General features: G+C 34.3%; 1 protein-coding gene across 1 annotated transcript in view; it reads right to left on the reverse strand.

The window, feature by feature from the left end:
* Positions 1-10,557: 10,557 nt before the first annotated feature.
* The window catches only part of LOC134535885 (structural maintenance of chromosomes protein 3), a 65,043-nt gene continuing 53,647 nt past the window's right edge, over positions 10,558-21,953 (reverse strand). The window contains exons 22-26 of the mRNA XM_063375233.1: positions 21,749-21,885; positions 17,089-17,266; positions 16,022-16,204; positions 14,652-14,792; positions 10,558-11,281 (exon numbers count right to left, since the gene is read on the reverse strand). Of these exons, the coding sequence (XP_063231303.1) occupies positions 11,210-11,281; positions 14,652-14,792; positions 16,022-16,204; positions 17,089-17,266; positions 21,749-21,885 (711 nt within the window). The 3' untranslated portion in view covers positions 10,558-11,209. The remainder of the gene's footprint in view (positions 11,282-14,651; positions 14,793-16,021; positions 16,205-17,088; positions 17,267-21,748; positions 21,886-21,953) is intronic.

Below are 21,953 nucleotides of genomic sequence, written 5' to 3' on the forward strand. Positions count from 1 at the left end.
TAGTTTTTCGTTTCATGGTTCATAAACCCTAAAACCATAGTCAACTCAAAAGTTTTTATACATACATATCACATTTTTATGGACAAGATATCACTTCCAAACTGATACATAAAGTTTGATCATGGGCAATATCCAACCAAAGGGGTAGAATTGGAGGAGGTTTTTTTGAAAAACAGAAAAATTGTTAAATCATAAAATATGATGAATATCACATCAATTTTAACATATTATAACTCTTAGGAGTAAAACCAAAAACTTTTGTCTAAATAAGTTTTTGATATAAAATAAATTTTCTAACCAACCTTTGTAGCATGGGGTGGAAATAACAAGGGTTGAAATAAAATATATTACTTTTCAAAATAGATATACTATCTAATCCATTATATTTGATTGTATAAATCCTAAACTTTAACTAATACTTCGGCTAAACAATTTTTAATTAAACAGGGGTTAAATTTAAAAAAAAATTCAAAACTTCTTTACAACTAATTTATTAGTGCAAGAGATGAAGAATAATGTTTGAAGGTCAAAAAAATGGAATAATTACCTTAGTTGGCGTAGTATAAAATTTGTTGTAAGCTATTCAATGCTCCATGCGTTGAGTTAAAAACATTCAGAATATTTTCGCGGCATGAAAAATGAGAAAATTGTTTAATAGATCAGTTTATACTATTGGAAAACATCATTAAATCTTAAAATATTCTGGACGTTTATGGAAGTTTCCAAAATATTTCCAAAATAAATAGGTACTTCGAAATCTACCTACACCTGTAAGCTGTGCCGATAGAGATTTTTTTTGGGGTGGTCCCGTCTCCTCTGGCAATGGTTTCTGTTGCTTCTCCATCTTGTCTTTCCTCCTGTCATCCATCTAATGGCTTTGACTAAACACTCATTCCGTTGCCATGGCTGTACGTTCGTGTCAAGATAAGGATGCGGGATCACCCCTGGAATGGCTTGTGTTAACTAGCGTGCGTGAAGTTGGTTCATAGGTGGTTAAAATTACACTTAAATCTTGGGAGATCCCATTGTGTGTACGTACATGAGATTCAAAACTTTTGCTCTATACCCTTTTAATTTAGACCTCTCGAGATTAGTGTAGTTTCATAAAGCAACTGGACCATGTTCGGTGAGTGTACTTAAAAAAAAAAGCAGATGCCATAGCTGATTTTACCCCAGCCAGTTCTTATTAAGATTGAGTGTCTTCTTTGTGATTCCCAAAAGTTAACATAAGGACAATCGTGACATTGTTGGCCAAGATAGACTGATTTAACTTAAAAAAAAAAAAAACCTGTTTCTGTAAGGCCTTTTTTTAAAATAAAATTGTCATCCAACAACTATTTAATTTATGTTACTTATAACATTCTATTTCCATCTTAACTATGAAGTTTCCTAAATGTTTACAAGTTTGTCGTTTGTTGATGCAATTTTTAAAAATTTAAATTTAGGTATTTCAACAACATACTTTTACAGCGAATGTTGCCCACGGTTTTGTAAAGTCGTCCTTGGACTTGGTGCTTACCTGGCTAATGTGCGACCAGAATTTTTTAATCACACTTTTTGCTCACATGAAGAGAGGAGATCTGTCGTGAGCCTTGTTCCCACGATGCGTGGCCTGGCGAGTCCGTGCGCTGGCTGCACCGAGGCTCGTCGTTCGTCGAACCACGGGCCTTTTGATTTGGTAGCATTTACCGAGTCACCCCGAGAAATAACGAGCGGGACCGTTGAGAGAATCTGAGGCACTTTTGCTCCCCTTTCTATTATTTAACTAGCTAATGACGGGCATGCGTTGCAAAGCCTTTTTTTTTTTTTTTTTTTTTTTTTTGTAATTTGTTTGAAGTAGGTACACATTTACATAGCATCTTTCTCTCTCTCTATCTCTCTCTCTCTCTGTCTATATATATATATATATATATATATATATATATACACACACACACACACACACACATATATATATATATATATATATATATATATATATATATATACACACACACACACACATATATATATATATATATATATATATATATATATATATATATATATATACACATACATATATACATATATATATATATAGACACACACATACATACACACACATACACACACACTTCCCTTTATCTCTCACCTCTATCTATAAAACTCTATATCTGTCAGTCCATAGAAATAAAAATATTAAAAATCTACTTTTTCTTTTTACCTGTAACACTTGTGACACAGGTATTTAAGATGCACATGTTCAAATGCAATATTGTGTCAGTATTTCGAAGCAATCGGTGAAGAACTTTTGGAGATTTAAGAGTTTGAATGAGCGGTAACCCTGCCTCTCAGCGGTCGTGGTTACAGGTCTGTGCGTTCCCGTGGCGCGAGGCACGACAGGCTTCGGACCAGCCTCCCAAGCCACGTGCCGCGAGAGCAAGGCTGTTGCCACATGTAGCTGTGGCCACTCTAGCAAGCACTTGTGCTCTTTCTGTTGGGAAGTTATTTCCGATGCTTTTTTTTATATTGCTGCTCATCACACGCAAAGCAAAAAACTGCTTTAGTATTACTATTTTCAAAGATGTGCAATTTTTTTTATTAGTTTGTATTTGTGCCAATTTTTTTTGTAAACATTTTATTTATATATATATTTTTTTATATTGATGGTTGTCAGTAATGCAAGTGTATTATATTACATTGTGTACCAAATTTAACTGTAAATACAATTTTTGTATTGTAGTGTATTTTTTATACTTGAAGTGTGTGCCTTCGAAATTAGGTAGTTGGTAGGTACTAAAAATGTTATTCCTATGGTAGTCTGTATACTACTTGCCTTAGCCTCCGAACATATCAATATTTGACTGTCTACGAATACACAACAAATATTGGTATGTTCTAAATATAAGGTGGTGGCACATTTACCTTCCTAAAGCATGTATGTACTATGGTTAACATGAATGTCTCATTCATTTATGCTACAATTTTCTAGTGTATGAAAGTTTTGATTAAGTCCATCTTCTTTCTAGTTGTCATGAACTGAATTTTTTTTTTACATATTAATCCTGTTTTGTTTATGTATGTTTTTACTTTCATGGTTTGTTTTCTTTCTTAGTTTATGAATATTTCATAGGTGAAATATCTTTGTTTTACATTTTTGAAGAATACCACTATGTAGTAGGCTACTTTGCTTTTGTCTGATGTTTTGGCTTAATGATCAGAACCTCCGGCTGGTGAGCCAGAGGTCTCGGGTTCGATTCCCGACCATTTCGGAAATTTCCTTCCCGGGCGCGGGACCTTCATCCAGTGAACGGCAGTGGCGAGCCATTGCAGAATCACCTGTGCCCAGGTATTACTTGGAGTCACCGTGCTCCGACACGAGTATCATCACCACTTGGCTTTATTAGGTGTTAATTCTGTTTTTATCAGAAGTGGTGACTATAAGCATGTAACTGATCCCTTGCGCAACATGACATGACATTAAGCAGTTGTTACAAGCAGGCATGGTCCTTGAGAAAGGGAGGGGGAAAGAGGACAGTATCCCTCCTGGGCCAGAAATTTTTTATTTATTTTGGAGGATACATAAATGTTTGCTTAAATACTCAAATTCATGTGTTAAACTTGCATTAAACTTGTAAGGTTCAGTATTTGAGACCATAGATTTGTAAACACTCCAATGCCAATCTTTGTTTAATGTCCTGCATCCTTTCCTTGTCTGAGAGCCCCTTTGGAAGAAGTCTTCCTGGTACCGCCACTGGTTGAAAGATGCATTTGTGTGTGTTGCAAGTTTTGCTGGAGGTTGTGAACAAGCTTGACATTTTAAGTGTTGTTATCTTTTTACGTTTTTTTTTTTCAATGCATGTTTCTGAAATGAATTGTTCATGCACTGACTTTGTATTGTAGTAAGCATAGTTGTCATCATACATATTTCAATCAAAACTGCGTGCAATCTTCAAATGCTTATTTCTGTAAGTGTTTCTGAAGTAGTTTTGTTTTCATGCATTGTACATACACTGAACCGTTTTCTTATGCATTTTATAATAAGAAAGCTGTGTTCTATTGATTTTAAATAATTCCGTAATTCTTTTAGTTATTCTACAAGTTATTTGCTATTTGCAAGCATTAATTTTCAAAAATGTATTTTATTTTGAAGCAATGGAAGAGACTTTCTGTGCTCCCAAATGAGTACAGAAGTTGTAATACTAAATGGTTCTTACTTTTTATGTGAAATGATTTTATAAAAAATTTATCTTGTAACTATTCAGTCCAACATTTATAAGAAATTTTGATTTTATCTTTGATAGTAAATTCTTTTAATGCTTTCAGCAAAAAAAAAAAATTGAGTTCAGTTACCTAATATTTTAGTCCTTAATGAATGTTATTTTTGTTTATATGAATTTACTGAATTATTAAATAATCCATTGTGTATATAGATGGTATTTACACACACATACTCACACATGATTATAATAAACAACATGAAATAAAAATATGACTTCCATTGTACATCAACCCCAAATAATTTTGATTATAGACAACTTTGAATGTACCTTATTAGATAAGGAGTGACTTTGATTGGAAGATCAAAAATTTAAATTCAAGGATCTATTACACAACCCAAAATTACTCCAAATTTAGCTAAAAATTGGTTAACCTGGCATGTGTCAAGATTTTTACTTTTAATTTTTTCATGTGTAATTTCATAATTTTTAAAATTTGTATTTCAAAAAAATTTTACAAAAATATTTTTCTCACTTTATTAAGTAGGCGTATGTGTACTAATGTAAAATTAAAATCACATTTAGCAATAGCATATACATTTTTTATTTTATATTGCATTAGAAAACATGACTCTTCACATTTCCGATGATAAATTTTAATTTAGTAGAGGTGAATTTTAAAGAAATTTCCAACTATTGTTTAGTTTTAATTTTATTAAATAATTTGCACAGCATTATACAATTATTATAGTATTTTTTACCTGCTGATTCAAAAACATTCTGACAACAGTTAGTGTTTTGTATTGTAGGAAACCAGAGTGTTTTACAATAAACGATCCACTTCTAGAAAAGAATTGTTTGGGTTCTGTTGCACAGTCCATCGGGAAAGGCAACATCATCACATTGCGCAGTGAATTACTAAAGGGGTGTAAAATGTGGACCTCATATTTAGTTAAAAGACCTACATTGGCGGGGCAGAGATTCATGCTGTTGCGTACCAGAGTGTTATTTCGATAAGGTTCTCTGATGTCTTAAGAGAAGAACACACTTTGGTTGTTGAGAGGTGCAAGATCTATAGCATGCCTCATATACAATTTGTGCCACTAGCGCTGACCTATTTTTGGTGTTCACTGTTGCATAGAGCACAAAGTTTTGGACACCACTTTGTAATGTTTCAGAAAAATTATTTTTCTGTAAGGTCATGAAACTTTATTTTTTAAAAAAAATCTGAATTATTGTACACTGCCTAAATGAGAATTTAGGACAAAACGCATTATCTTGTATTTCGTCAAAAGCATCAGCTCATTTTTACTTCTTAGGAGACAGAACCGAAAGTTGCTATTTTGGTTTCATATACCTTTAACAAACACCTTTTTACAATTTAATATTATATTTTGGCTTTGTTCGATTATAGAACATGATATAATGGAATTCCTGAAATTAATAGTGACAGGCTGCTACAGATAGTTTGTGAAAACATTGGAATATATTATTGAATAATTGTTTCAAAATGACTTGAACTGTAATGGTACTGTCAGTACACTATTTTATAGTCTTAATAAAAAGACCGAAAACTATTAAAAATTTAAAACTTTGAATAATTAACTATGGCATACAACATATCATTTTCAGTGTAAATAAGCCATGTGGTTAATTAGTGACATGCAACTAATCTGTGTTGCTGAGTAGTATCACTATCAACAGCCTGCACCAGTTACTTTGTACTGTAAACTAAGAGTGAGACGCTCTATAGACACCCCCTACTAATCCATTGATGTGAATATGTGGCGTCCGCTGTGTGCCGTATGTTTGTATGAAAGTGTTCCGGAGTGCTGTCGTGTTGTAACCATTTTTCCTGATGAATGCGTGTCTGCACCACGTCCAACTTGGTGGGCAAAACTTCTCTCAGTCCTGTTGGAAACCCAACGAAATTCAAAACTTTGATACCCCACAGCACGTAAAACAATGCATTCTTGGGACATGAATCCCCTCATGAAAAACGATCAGGTTCCATACCTGCAAAACATGCTTAATGTTGGCAGTGTTTTTTTAATGCCGCAGTACATTGTATGACATGGTTACTTTTCAAATGTAGGTATTTCCCCCTTAATTTAGCTATTTTTAGTTTCAGTCGCTGATGTATCAAGTATCAGTAATGAAGTTCTCTTTGTTGTCATGTTTACATCACATCAGGTAAAATTAAAAAAACTGAAAATCTGGTGCTAAATTCTGTGTGCCAAAGTGTGTGTAAATTAGTTTTCCCAATATCTGTGTTGGTAGTATTCTAACCTACCAGCAATCTCATATATCAGTATATTATAGCATAGTTAATTTGTATACAGTCATATATAAATATGCTTTATAAGTGGGACTTTCAATACATTGATGATAGTTGATACTATGTTGAATCAATAGTATATTGTGTATCGAGTTAAACTTCCAATAGTCACATTTTTCTATTCTGCTAGAAGAAGTAACATGCATTTTCTTTCTTGTGTCAGCTATGGCTACGTAGTGTAGTCGGACTTGTCAAGTTGGTGGAATGTAATACTGTTAATATTTTGATTCAGTGTTACCTTTCAACGTGCATATCACATTTGTATAAATTAATTTGTAAAAATATTTTATATTATGATCAAGCATTTTATTATAAAAAGGGGACACTAAATTAATATTTGTGTTCAATTTTGTATAAACATGATGTTTGTTATTGTAAGTATTGAAAGTTTCAAGGGTATTATATTAAGCTGAAAACAGTACCAAGCATTAAGTATCAAAATAATGGTAATTTACCTAACTACTGAATATTAATTACGTAATTCTTTATATGAAAAAATATTGAGACCCTAATTTTGTGAGGTATAATATGTATTATTTCCTATTGCATTATATTATATATACATATATATAAAAAGACTTTGAAATATTTCACCTTGAATATAAAGGTAAAATACTCATAATGTAAGCTGTGTCTTTTAAATGTCTTTTGAGTTTTACTTTTTCAAGCGTAATTTCAATTTCTTTTTTTATGCTTGTCAATTGTGTATTTGTAATGTTAAGATAATTCAGCAGGTGTCTGGTGCCTTTCTTAACTTCTAAATAAGCATGTGCTAGACTGATAGTCTAAAATATGTGAATAAGCAACATAATACATGAATATATTTATGATACTAAGGTATGCAACATTTGCATTAAGTGTAAATATAAAATTTTTGTATTCTGTGAATATTTACCACAGCATTGAAAAAAATTCTTGATTTCTTTACTTTGACTAAATTACCACGTTGTGTTACCAATTTTAAAGGTCATTTGCAAAGACTGATATTTTGTAATAATTTGGACAATGTTAAAAAAACTTTTACATTACTGTAAAAAAAAATGGTATTCAATAGCCTAAATCCAAAAGAAATTTAATTGTTTAAATTTGTTTCCTTTGTATTGGGAAGATTAAATACAGTGGTAAATCTTAAAATGGTTACATTCTTCTGTTGTAATTGTTTAATTGCTGTAAAATGATGTTAAAATATTTACATATTTGTATTTTTGACAACTATTTAATAAATACATTTCATTATATTTTTATTTTTTTTAAACACATTATAGAAACCTACCATGGCAAAACTCAAATCACTTAATAAAAGAGTAGAATTGTTATTCATCATTTAGCACAAAATTATACTTCAAAATATACTTCAGCTTCTAGGATATTTGACCTTAAAAAATCATGATTTGGCTTATGTGTATCATCATCCTGTGTTGGTTTTCTTTGAAGCGAGACTTGGGAATATTCATCACACGATGGTCGGACCCAAGCAAAGAACTGCGTGGAGCTAGGACTCCGTGCAGCAGTGATTTTTAATTGGCACACACTCAAAATTTTTATCCAGACAGCTTCAATTCCAGGGTAGTACTCATAGTTTCCCATTATCGCATAATCATCACATGCGCATAATCGCCACACCGTTATTTTAGGGTGTCAAAATTTGGAGAGAAAAATTCTCGCATAAACATTGCATGATGTTTTTGGTCACAGCACTTTTAGTAGGAAGTTTTTCAGTATAAAATGATGTATTTTAAAGTAAACATCTAATATTTATTCAGATATTACCACTTTTTTAATTAACAGAAATATGAATTAATCTGATGTTAAAAGTTTTCTTTTCAAGATGTTTTCAAACGCTATAACCTTTATCTGTTCGACTTCATCGCCGCTGTGTATCACTTATAAAAATGTAGACAGCGCTATTTATGTTTGGTTATGTGATTCCCGTATAGAGTGCGCGCACTTAGTTGGATATTGATATTGATAGCTTGCTGATTGCATACAATGCACGCACTCTGTCTAGTGCTGAGTTAACTACATTATTTGATAGTTTGCACTCTTTCGTGGTGTGTACTAAGACGATAGTTATGCGTTAGTTTCGGTTAGCGTTCGGGTCACGGTTTTCGATTTACTATTTCAAGTTCAACAAAATGTTTTTGTTGCAAGACTTATTAATTCAAATTGTTTGGCGTGCTTTTGTATACTCTACTTTTTAAATAAATGTACTTTTCACGAATAGGTATTCATTATGAATAAAGTCACCTAACAAAATATGCTTTTTTCGCATAAAAATCACACCCTTACTTTTCAAACTTGATTTTAGTATAAAATGTGCCAAGATTATGTGATAAAACAAGGTATGTGTGTTAGCTGATAGGGGTGGGCGAATATAGATAGTTTTGTTTCGAAGCGAATTCGAAGCAAATTTTTATAAATATTCCCGAATTCGAATTGAATATCAAATACCAGGCCAAATCAAAGAATTTCTTAAATGCATACACCAAACAATGCAACAATCTTATTTATAATAAATGTACAAATCTTAAAAACCTACAAGCTAGGTTGAATATAAAAAATAAATGTAATTCACAGATGCACAAAATATATGTACATTTAAATGCAAGAATTTCAAAATATTAAAGTACATAATAAACTACAAGTTTGGTGACAGAAAATATTTTTCAAAACTTATTTAAATTGTCATGCAAAAATGCTAGTTCCTGCACATGTTGAGGTGTCCGGGATTGACGACGTGCTGTCACCACATTTCCGGAGGAAGAAAATACCCGCTCACTTGATGCACTTGTGGCAGGAATACTTAATTACTTCAGAGCAACATTTGCCAGTTTAGGATATTTAAGTTTCCCTTCATCTCTCCCCCAAATGTAAGGATTGCATATTACACATTTGCTAATACATAACTTAACCATCAACGCAACATTCTCCATTAACTTGGCCTTTTAAACCATTGCCAAAAACTTATTCACGTAACATTTGCTATTTGTTTACAACTAAATACTGTATGGTAATATTTTATACGGCCAGCTGAACTTTCTACGTTGTTACCGTATAATAAATAATAATAATTATTATTATATTGAACAAGAACGATTGAAGGTAAAAATAAACTTTTTTTTACTTTTGGCCTTCATCTCACGCGCACAGCCGTTTAGAGACAAACTACTTATTGTTTATTACATTCCTTCCAACGTAAAAAAACAAATATCTTTACTCTTTGCACAAAAGCAGGCCCGGCCTAAGAAGTGTAGAAAGTGTGTGGGTGAAAAACGGAGTGGTTGTATGGTCGCCATCGTTGTTTACGATTATTCACGAAACTCATTTTTTCTACTGTTCCATCCATGGAATATTTTCCCGTTTATTGAATAAAATTCATTCATAAATAATCTTATTTCATTGGATTCAGTGCCGTAATTGCTGTTTTATAAGTCCGTTGGTGATATTGTATCACGTTAAATCATTATTGACGTAATTTATACATGGAAAAAGAGCTGTTGTGGAGGGAGATTAAGACTAATACTGAAGTCGAGAATGAATCTGGCACGTTTCTAAACATGAAAATAATTCATTGGGAGTTGCTATTTGCCATTTTCTCAGCAAAATACGATACTGACAATTATTTTACTATAAGCCAATGTAAGTTGAACAAAGTATAACTAACATATTTGTATTATGGTTGAGGTTAGTTTTAATGATCAGGCATATAGGCTTAGGCTAAGCATGTGTGTGTTCTCATTATGCTAAGTTAACTCCAAGTTGATGTTATTGATCGTAGGCATTCTTTAACTTTTAGGCAATGTATGTATAGTAAAAGATTAGCTTAAAAACTCTTGTTTTTTTCCCTTCTATTTTTCGAACTTCGAATAATTTCATTTTTTCGAGTACGAATTCTTATATAACAAATGTTCGACTCGAATTCGAACTTTCGAAGCTTCGCCCACCTCTATTAGCTGAACCCACAAACTTTCACATTTATAATATTAGTGTGATTTGAAACTTAAATTCAAACAAATTTAAGATTTACAAAGTTTTTTTTATTAAATAAGCACATGTCTGTAACACACAGTTTAAGTTAATCTGAAACAATGTTGTAACGTTATAAAATAGCCTGAAGTTTATTTTAAAAAATTACACATGTTCATGCTATGCTACAACCAAAACAATACGTTTATTTTCCATTTATGTTTTTAGATAAATCACGTTTATTTAAACCCCCCCCATTTTCTGATAAAATCTATTAACATGTTTTAGTAAAATTTCATTGACTAGTTAAACATTTTGAGTTAAAGTATTAAAAAAAAAAAAATATCCAAAACAGAAGTGTATGTTAAATGAATAAAAGTTTAACTAATTTAACATTGACCATATGAGAAAACAATTCAGGCATTATTGATGAAAATAAACATTTCTCTAGATTACACTCTATTTCTTATAACTAGAAATATAACAACACTATGAAACAGAAGTTAAAATTGGAGAGTTGTACTTTTTAACTTGCCTTGCCTCACAAAGCCATCGGGCATGTCCGAACGAACCAACCAACACATCCAAGTCGTAGATGCTGACTGAACCATTTGTTGCCACCAAGTCCCAATCCACTGAGTAATGTTTGTCCTTTGGAACCGTATCAAAGCATTTACCCCCACAGAATGTCACACCAGTCTCGTTAACCGTGCGTCGTATCATCTTCCACGAAGTCCGCAGCCTCTTCCCTTGTCACGCACTCCACGTGACTCACCTACAAACAGAAAGAACTTCACTTAGCCACTTAGCGGACAACTGAATTATTTTCTGTTGTTTCAAAATAGCGCAATAAAGTATCTGTATCACTTATGGCCTGCTGGAAATATTGTGTTGCCACCTATCTTTGTGTTGAAAGTTTTACTAATTAGATGCAAATATGACAATGGTATGACATTATGAACTTATGCGTAAACAGTTTTATTAATTTTGGGCGCGGTTCCGCGGGACTCTGAACTACTTCAGGAAAACATTTTCAACTTTTGCCTGCAGTTACACACAGTCTAAACATGTTTCAATCGAGGCCATTTCTCATCCACCCTAAACAGGTCGGCAAAGTAGTTCAGAACGACATCTCTTCTACATAAGCCTCTGATTGACTCTTGAGTTTTCAGAGTATAAACAGTCCTTTTGCAAAAAACCACAAGATGTAATATTTTACCTACTGCAACAAAAAAGATCAACAGGTAAATATTTTATTGTTTTACAACTGATGCTGATGGCAATTCTCTGACGTAGGTACACTTGCTCAAATAAATAGGATCCATAACGCATTCTTTTGATGAAAGTAGACAGTCGGTTTTGGAGTTGAACAAACTTTACACTAACTGCTGTGTGACCGTACATGTTGACTTAGATCTGTTCACCTGAAGTAGTTCGGCGTTCCATGTAACAGCACCCTTAGACTAACTACCATTAGTAACCTTGCAAACTTTAATTCTGCCCCCAGTTTTTTACACTTTTAAAAATTTCATGTTTATGTTGGTCAAAAATAAACAAACATGTTAAGTCTTCCTAATATGCATCACAATGGAGATGTGAAGAAATCAACATCCCACATCCATGCAATGCTCTAGATGCCCTTAGCATAAATCACACTGATGTGAAACACTATATGATCACAGCAACTACCAGGAAAAATGTATGTAAAAGATTATTGACTCCTTGAAACATTTATATTTCACCTCAAGAAAATAGACTGAATATTTCATGCCGTACTCTTGCTAATTCTTTGCATACACTTGATTTATCTCTTTATCTGCCTGGGCTGTAGACAAAATCTCAGAAAGTTCTTCACGGATTGTTTTAAAATTTTGATAAATGTGCATTCGAAAAAGCGCATGTTTTTATATACCTATGTCACAACTGTGACAGGTAAAAATAAAGATAGGTAAAAACATAGATTTTTAACTTTTTCACTGCTATAGTGTGATATATATATATATATATATATATATATATACATACATACATACATACACACACATACAGTAGAACCCCGATTATCCGCGACTCGATCATCCGATTCGCGGATTAACCGCGATTTATGTCCATCAAGTCCAATTTTTTTAGTTACATATAACCAATGATTCAAAATGTATGTAATGTTAAAATACTTTGCAAAATGTATGTTGGTCAAAGTACTTTGACTCAGTTATGTTTATATACACAGAAAGTTTAAAAAAAAAAATACTAGTACATACATACGTATGTACATAATATTTTTGTGTTCCATGTTACGTGAATAGATTATACACTGGTGCGCGATTCCACGTCCTCATGACCGGACTGTACACTCCCGCGCGCAGCACGGCGCCGTGCCACAGAGATTACCCGGCGCATGGAGACAGTCCATTTCATTAGTGTACATTGTTGAAGTGTGAAGGTGGTGATAATTTTATGTATTGTAACAGTGATCTGCATTCCGACGGATTATACCGTTGTGTTGTGCGGAAGTGTTGAGCGCAACATTTCATCATGTCATCAAATGAACAGAAAAGAAAGCGAGTGGTACTGTCCATCGACAGCAAAACAAAAATTATAGAAAGATTTCAGAGTGGAGAAACGATTGCAAACTTGCGACTGAGTTTAATGTCGGTAACACAACAGTGCGCGACATCATAAAAAATCGCGAAAAAATCCTTCAGTTTGCTTTACAGGCTGACACTTCAAGTGGATTAAATAAACGCAAGACGATGAACGAATCCACATTTAGCAGCTTGGACACTTGTTTGTTTGAATGGTTTCAACAGAAAAGGTCGGAGGGTATAGCATTAAGTGGCGTAATTTTTTTTATCACAGCAGACGTAAATTTTTTAAAAAAACTAGGCTTGACAGAAGAACCATTTTCCTGTTATATTACTTCTCCGTTATTTTATGAGCACCGACTGTACAGAAGTGTGTGTGTTGCAACTAGTGCTTGGCACGCAAGATAAATTCAGCCTATCACTTGCTGACGTGGCGCAGTGATACGACGGTGTTTGTTTATTTCAAAACTCAGCTAAGAGTGAACGGAGAATAGATATAACGACCCCTCACGGTTCCCGAGATTAGGGTCGTTATAGAGGTGGTCGTTATAAGATTTCCGACCCATCTGCAACACTAAGTCATAATAGGCCGTTTTTGCACTAATTCCACGTTCAGCAAGCTAAAAATAAAAAATCTAACATTTAAAATTCATATAAATAAAGGGGGATAAAAACACCGTGAATTATACGAGACAGAGACACCGTTTCAAAACCATCAAATCAAGTCTCAATGCACTGGTATGAAAAATCTTATCTCGAAAAGAATTTTGAAGGCAGTCGTTCTGTAAAACAATAACCAGCCCGATGGTGTTACTGACAACAGAGCAATGAGCTAAGTGTGGCAGCGTCGCTTACGGGCGATGAAAAGAATGCGTGACCTTGGCAGCTATCAGCTGTCTTGGGCCCTCGGACTGGCGGGCGGCTAGTCACACACCTCGATGCAACAACGACTCGCGTGCCCACGTTTCCGCACACGAAAGACTTAAAAACTACTGCTGCCCAGCACTAAGCAGTCCGCTTCTATGTCAACAACGCACACGCACACAAAGCATGTGTATATATGTAATCTCCGAATGTCCACAGATGGCTGTCTGTGGGCTAATGACCTTTGAGGCAAGCATGACTCGGCTAACCGCGATTTTCGATTATCCGACTCACTAGCCCCCTTCATTAACACGGATAATCGGGGTTCTACTCTGTGTGTGTGTGTGTGTGTGTGTGTGTGTGTCATATATATATATATATATATATATATATATATATATATATATATATATATATATATATATATATATATATATATATATATAGAGAGAGAGAGAGAGAGAGAGAGAGAGAGAGAGAGAAATAGAGAGGGATATATATACAAAAAGATATAGAGAGATTCTTTGTATACATGTCCTACTTCAAACAAATTATAAAAGTAAATAAATAATTTGATTGAGGCATTGCAAAGTATGCCGGGCATTACCTAGCTGTTAACAGAAATCATAGGAAATCCTTAAAAGTAATGCAATATGCACACATCACTTAATTGTGGGATATGAAAAGTTTACTCACCTTGTTTCGAAACTTGACGCCGTAGAACTTGTTGGCGTGAACCAGTAGTTCTGGTCGGAAGGTGGTCGTGATGAACTGGGCGTCTTTGGACAGCTCGTGGATCATGTCTGCCACAGCCATCCTGTGCTGTGAATCCAGAGCCTGGAACAGGAACAAGTCTGTACAGCTACCCCAGCTCCGAGTATCGTCGTACTGTTATAGGGAACGACAGTTTCAAATATTTCTACTGCCGTAACGACTCGGGCTTGAGCCATCCCCACTGGCTGATAAGTTTATTAAAGATTTAATAATTTGTTGGATCACATACAGTGCTTGATGTGGTTTTTCTATATCATGTAAATCCCAGCTTTTTATTCCTTTTGAGAAGTATTCTAGGTTTGCCACATGTTTATGATCACAATTTACATTGCTTTTTTAAGAGTTTCTGATGATCTGCTTGCTTTATGATGCATATGTCACAAGTTATTTTTACCCGTTTGAGTGTACAGTTACATTTTTTATGTGTATTCACATAATTTTATTTTGTAATTTTTTTTTCTGTGGTTATTTGTTTGAAAGCTGGCTGATGCAATAGTTTGCCAGTTACGTAAGCATTGGAGACAGACAGAGGTTGCTTGAGAGAGAGACAAAGGAATCGTGACTTGTTGCCAAGCACCACTATTGGTTGATATTTGTTGTATGTTTCAAACGCAGATTAAATTGCTTGTTTATGATCATGCTTTTGAAAATTTTTTACACCACTGTCAATAGTTAATAATAAGTTTGTACTGCTCAAAATGGTGCTTTTCCAATCACATGCATATATTGAATCAGATTAAAGTGCAGTACTTTCTTTAAAAATAGTCTCTACAACAAGTTTGGCACAAAGACATGTATACCACCAGAGTCAAATCAGGAAAATGGAACAAGTAATGTCCAACCCAACGTTTCGGGAAATACATGTTCCTAGTAGTTTTTTGGTAATCTAATTATAATTGATTTAGCTACTTACTTATTTTCTGCATTTTGGTTGAATCACTTTATTGAATGGTCTATTCGTAAAAATTTAGTGTTTAATCTCATCAGATAAACGCAGCAAGTTGTAGTGAGTTTTACTCTGATTTTTTATTTTAAAGAAAATACACAATACTTTACCGGTGTTAGATTCCCAGGTATGACATTAATAATTTTCATGCTAACCTGCTAGAGTTAAGTCTTTGCAGTGAAAAAAATCAAATGATTTGTGTAATTTTTATTTTTTTTATATCAATTTTATATACATGATTTTTGATTGGATATTAAATAATGAAGACAAAGCAAATACTCTATTATTATTTAAACTTGCTAAAGATTCCATGCTTCACCACTGCATACAAGATAGGGAAACACACCTGATCAATCTCATCGAAGAGGTAGAATGGTGCTGGATCACACTTCTGGATGGCGAAGATAAGTCCGAGAGCCACGAGGGATTTCTGACCCCCTGACAGCTGGTTCATCTCCCTCATTTCTGCGTTGCGACCCGTGAACGACACTCGGATGCCAACACCCGTGAACTTGTCTGCATCTGCTTCCTGCAGAAAGTCACCAGTATCTAGTTTTACTGCAAACATACATCTAGATTATGAAGAATTTATTTTCTGTAAGATATTTTAAAAGGTTAGTGCCAGGTTTTACCCCCTCAATATTTCAAAACTATAATTTTATTACACATTGATTTGTGACACCATTTTTCTAGTAAAAGTCCATAAAAGAATGTTCCAGTTATAAAAATAAATATTATCAACTGTAAGCATTGCAGTGTTGGTTTAAGGTCATAATTAAAGAGTAACTCTAACAGTTTCAGATAAGCACATGCGCGAATAATGTTTTGTTGTTTTTCTGAGTGTGTGTAGTGGGTCTGCGAGTATTCAAAATTTTCAAATTAAAAATTGAAATTTTATACTCTATTCAACATTTCAAAACGAATAACTATTTTGAATGATTCGTTACCAAGTGGGACTTGTGCACAAAAATTTCAAACGAGAAGAGTGTAAAAAGTACGAAGCTAAACATAACTATGCAAAATTTCAATTTTTTTCTGCAACACAGTACATTGAAATATGTTTATTTTTTTTAAATGCAACAAATAATATGTGGTAATGATTTACATAACTTTATCTTTACGTTTAGCTGTATTTTGCATCAATTATCTTTGGACTCCTAGTGAGTGTGGGTGGGAAAAAAAAAAAAAAAGTTTAACAGTATATTTGAATTTGATTCACAAAATATTTTTTTGTAAATAAATAAATAATTAAATATTTGAATCAAATTTAAAAAAAAAAATCGTAGAAGCATGATAAAAACTGAAGGAAGTGAAGGAACTCATTCTGTGTACTGCAATTTGACATAAACCAAATTGATACCGAAATGCATAGCATAAAAGAAGATATAACGAATGGTGCAGGTTCGTGCTCACGTCATGAGATGCCCCGCCCTCCTCATCGTTCCGCCTCATGACGAGCTGCGCGTGACCCGACGGAACCAGCTTGTGGAACACTTCGCTGAAGTATTTCGAAACTTGCTTGAACGTAAATTCTATGGCTTCATACTTCCTCTGCTCCAGGACCATCATCAGTTCTTTTATTTTCTCATCCCTGCAATGTAGAAAAAAAAATGTGTTAATATGAGTGATCACTAATCATCAGTATTCAAAATTTTAATTTCTAGCTGTTACCCAGTTAAAAAGGATCTAAACATAACAAAAACTTCTTCACAAAAAAAAAATATATATATTTTGCTAGCAAAAACAGCATGTTTATCATCATACTCAATTTTCTAATAAATATGATATTCTAATGCCCTCTTCTCAATACGTAAACCACTTTATAGAGTTAACAGAAACAATACACTCTTCACCTAGAGCAACTAGAGTAACCACAGATCATTTTATTTTTAACTTTGTTTACAAAAAAAATATATATATAATATATAAATTTGTTTTTATTTTTTTTAAACTGCTACACCTATACATAAAGTATTTATCAACATAGCTAAAGCCATTAGTGTTAACCACCCCTAAAACAACGTCTACAAAGTTATGGCAGCAGCCACCTGTCTATGCAATCTGCCTTGCCTTACCAGTCTGGACTCAGGTACACATAAAATGGAAATAAACATTTTCATTTAAATTTTTAGTCTATTAGGGATTAAAGTCTTGTTGGCGACAAGGTTACTTACTGGAGACTGCAACTTACGACTACATAGAACAGGACTAGTGAAAAGAATTGGCAGGAACATTATTTTTGGTGAATTGCTATAGAACAGAAACGAAAAGTATGTCCATATATCATATAACACTAAAATACAAATTAATAATACACCCTAAACAACTGGAATACAACTAAAATTATTAAATTAATCTGAATTTTTAATAAAAACTTAATTCAAATCACAAAAATTTAATATTTTAGTATTAAAATTAATCAATGTAATTTATTAAGCATGAAGTTTGTACCAAAATATGTATTAAAACAATGGGGAAAATAAATTGTACTTTTTTTGAACATATAACTATTATTAGTAACTCATTTTACATTTTTACATTACGACATTGGTCTATTTTTACAAACACTCTGATTTAGGTATTTTTATTGCTCTGAGTAATTACACATGCGTATTATACATTTAAAATGTTTCATTTATCAGTCAAAATAATACTATTTTGTTGAAAATTCACACCAGTCCATTCCGAGGTTGCATTCGTGAATGTTTCTCTCTCTGTCTATCTAAAATCAACATGTCCAGGATTCACATCTAAATTCCATTCATAGGGTATTTAGTTTGAAGTTTTATACTGACTGGTTAAAACATAAGTAATTCTGAATGATAGCCACATTTCCAAAAATTAAAAATTTTAAACTGTTAGTAATTTACCTTTTAAGGTTTGGTGTGAATATTAAAAATACATTACAATATCGTGAGAATATTCGGTTAGGTGTAGGACATTTAAAATAGGTACTTTTAATATTGTGGATAGTTGGTTTAGGTTAGCTACATTAAAAATACGGTAAAATAATTTTAATGGTTGGTTAGGAATTACCAATTTAAGATGTAGCTAACCTAACAAACCAGCTACACTATTTCAAAGTATTTTTAATGTAACTTGACATAATTCTCTAATTTATCCACCACTAAACTCTATGGAAGACAATATTGACATCTTTTAAGCGAGTTTTTATCCTATGTGTGCTACCGAAGTTGCACGAGCAAGCGGCGAACTTCGGTAAAATTTGAAACCGTTCGGGCCTCGGAATGGACTGGTGTGAATCTTAGGCTTCTCACATAAACCATGCAATCGAATATCTAAGGGAACAACCCTACATAGCTAGGAAATAATGCCTGTCCCCATTTTGAATACAGAAGCATTCTGATACGAAGAGGCTGTGAGAGTCAAATTACATATCCTTTCAGCTCCTTTCACACTCATTCCTTTATTAATTCTTTCATATTTGAATACATCTTTATTAATAAAAGAGAGTTTGTAAGAGAAAGTTTGTCTGTTTGAAGTTTGCGTAGCATGGAGAGGCCTTAGATTCTCCGTGAAGGGAGGCAGTGGGAGATATTTCAAACTTTAAATACCCCCACACACTATCAGTCCAGCTCCCAAAGCGGACTACTCAGCCCGATCTGACCGTCTGGATTGGACTGAGGCCCTCTGCACACACGATCAGTCCAGGTGCTCAGTTTGGACTCGACTGAACACGATCAGTCTTGTGGTTGCCGTTGCTGTTGTATGTATCGTTTCATCGTAGAATTTTGAAGAAACTTTGGATGCTGCAGTTGCACTTGCACTTTTAGTAAGGAAAAAAATATAAAATACCAAAGCGACCAAAGAGTATCAACAACATATCTGCCACGACACTCAGCTGAAGGTCTGACAGTTTGGACTGGCGAGACAATGTTCCCACACACATCAGTTTGGACTGAGGGCTCTCGAGATGGAAAGCCGTCAGTTCGTCAGTTCATCAATCCCAACTGATCAGGCAACCATTCTTGCACACATGCGGCAGTTCCGACTGATCATGTGTGGGGGGGAAGGGACCCTTGAAACTATTTTTTTTTCACAATTCATCTTGGTTTCTTTATAAATTAATGTTACTTTAGTGATTTTTAACCATGTTTTCGCAATTATCTCCATGATACTGGCGACTGCATTGTTGATTCCTTATTCACTTTTGGATTATAATAAAATCATTCTGTTACCATCTTTGCCATCATACTGATATGATAGTGTCAATATGATGGCAAACGAAGGCTTTTAAAAACTGTTGAATTCAAGATGGCGTCTTTGGTTTATATTTCTTCATGTTTATCTTTAGTTCCAATAATTTTTTGTTCTGAGGGCTGATCGCGCATTGCCGGTGATTTCGAGATGCTAACTATGGGCGCCACCACGTGGAAGGGCACGTGGACCCGGCGGAGTCTCTCACTCAGGGCGTGACGTAGCCCAAGTGGGGACGAGTTACCAGCCCTTTCTATCCTAGCTACCCAGACCTGGCCCGCTCTAGGCGTCGGGCACGCCACACTCCTAGACTCACTCACCACGTGATTAAATAAGTACTCACTTTATATTTATTCTCCAGATTTAATTTCACTAACACGTCTCTCTACACGCCCGTTACACGTTACACATTACACGGTTAAAAAGCCTGAGGCACGAATCGGTTTAGGTGAGGGCATGGTCCACACACGTGGCCATGCTGCAAAGTATACTTATTACACGGTGATGAAAAAAAACTCGACTGAGACAATTAATTAATTAAACAGCCCGCTGACCGAGAGCTGCCCCGAGGATGACGAACGAAAGCGATTTAAAAAGAATTAACGATACAGAAATTACTTGGTCAGTGCAGAACAAAGGTTGAAGTCCCCGGGGTGCTGGCGCGTCTGCTCTCGGTCAGTGATGAAGATCGACTGGGGCTGAGCTCATCGCTCGCAGGTGGCAACATGGCGCCCTTCGCGCCAACACAATTACCGTTACTATATTCTACGATTCCGTGCCCCGGCGAAAGTTGAGTAAATTACAGATAAACATTAAAAATATATAAAAATTACTGACAATGGAAAGTTTGTTACTATTTACTTATTTAATGATAATTCATATAAAAGCATTCCTATCCTCGTCCAAGTCCGTGCCTGTTCGGGTCCGCCCGGGCAACGTCTATAGTTATTTAAGGTAACTTATTTAAATTAAAGAAAACACAAGTAAACTGCACAGCACTGGGGCGAAGATGGATGAAAACAACAAAAAGGCTTACAATTAATATTAACATAGCAATTTTAGGGATCGCCGCACTGCTTCTAAGCGCCCTCTTGCCGGGCTAGACACACACGCACACACGCACGCACGAGCGGGAGGTTTGAATATAGATGGTGGTTGGGCGGTGTCGTATCGGGCTCAAAGGGGCCGCAGGCCCGGACGACGTCAGTTCCATAAGCAAATTTTCAAAATTTGCTTCAATATTTTATTTTTGTTTGAGGTATAGCAGACGAGGGTCAATGTGGTAGTGCTCTGTCTGTAGACTACTGCAGTGAGTGCGAGTGCATCAACTAGGATGTTAAACTGGGATAGATAATAGGTATATGTTATGAATGGGTTGGTTGAAATCACAAACCCAAGAGTACCACTAAATCTCTAGCATTTGAAAGAATTGGGTTTCGAGTAAACATATTCTAAGAAAAATACATACCAGAGGAAGAGAAGTAGATTAAAAATTCAACACTGACAGTTATGCATTTTACTGGGTCAGTTAGTATTTTCTTACTTATCTCATTACAGTTCCCCAAGATATTGTAATTTTAACATGTACATAATTATACAAATGTAACATAATATGTAACATAGTATGTGAAACGAATATTTAAATGTTTAAACATTTCAATATCATAAATATATATTATATACCTTGAAAATTATTTAATTTTATGACACTAGTTTCCTAGATTTTGATTCGAGGTGCTCTTTATGATTCAAATTCGAGATTTGGATTCATGGATTAACAAAATTTGAGATTTGACCACAACACTAATTTTATAACACTTCTACTCATCATACCAAAACCAGTTTTATCTCTTACCCTCGATCCAGTTCCTCTTTCCGCTTCACCAGCTTCTCTTTCTGGTCGGAGAAACTCATGAACTGATCCAAGGCCTTCTTGTTCACGTGGCTGTACTTCTTCAGGTGGCTGTTGGCTTTCTCCATTTCTTTGAACAACTAGACGAAAATAAGGAAACAAAGTTAAAATCAATTACTAGTAGTACAATTTTTTTTTATTAAAACCA

This window comes from Bacillus rossius, chromosome 10 (genome assembly GCF_032445375.1).
Source record: "Bacillus rossius redtenbacheri isolate Brsri chromosome 10, Brsri_v3, whole genome shotgun sequence".
Classification (NCBI taxonomy): domain Eukaryota; kingdom Metazoa; phylum Arthropoda; class Insecta; order Phasmatodea; family Bacillidae; genus Bacillus; species Bacillus rossius.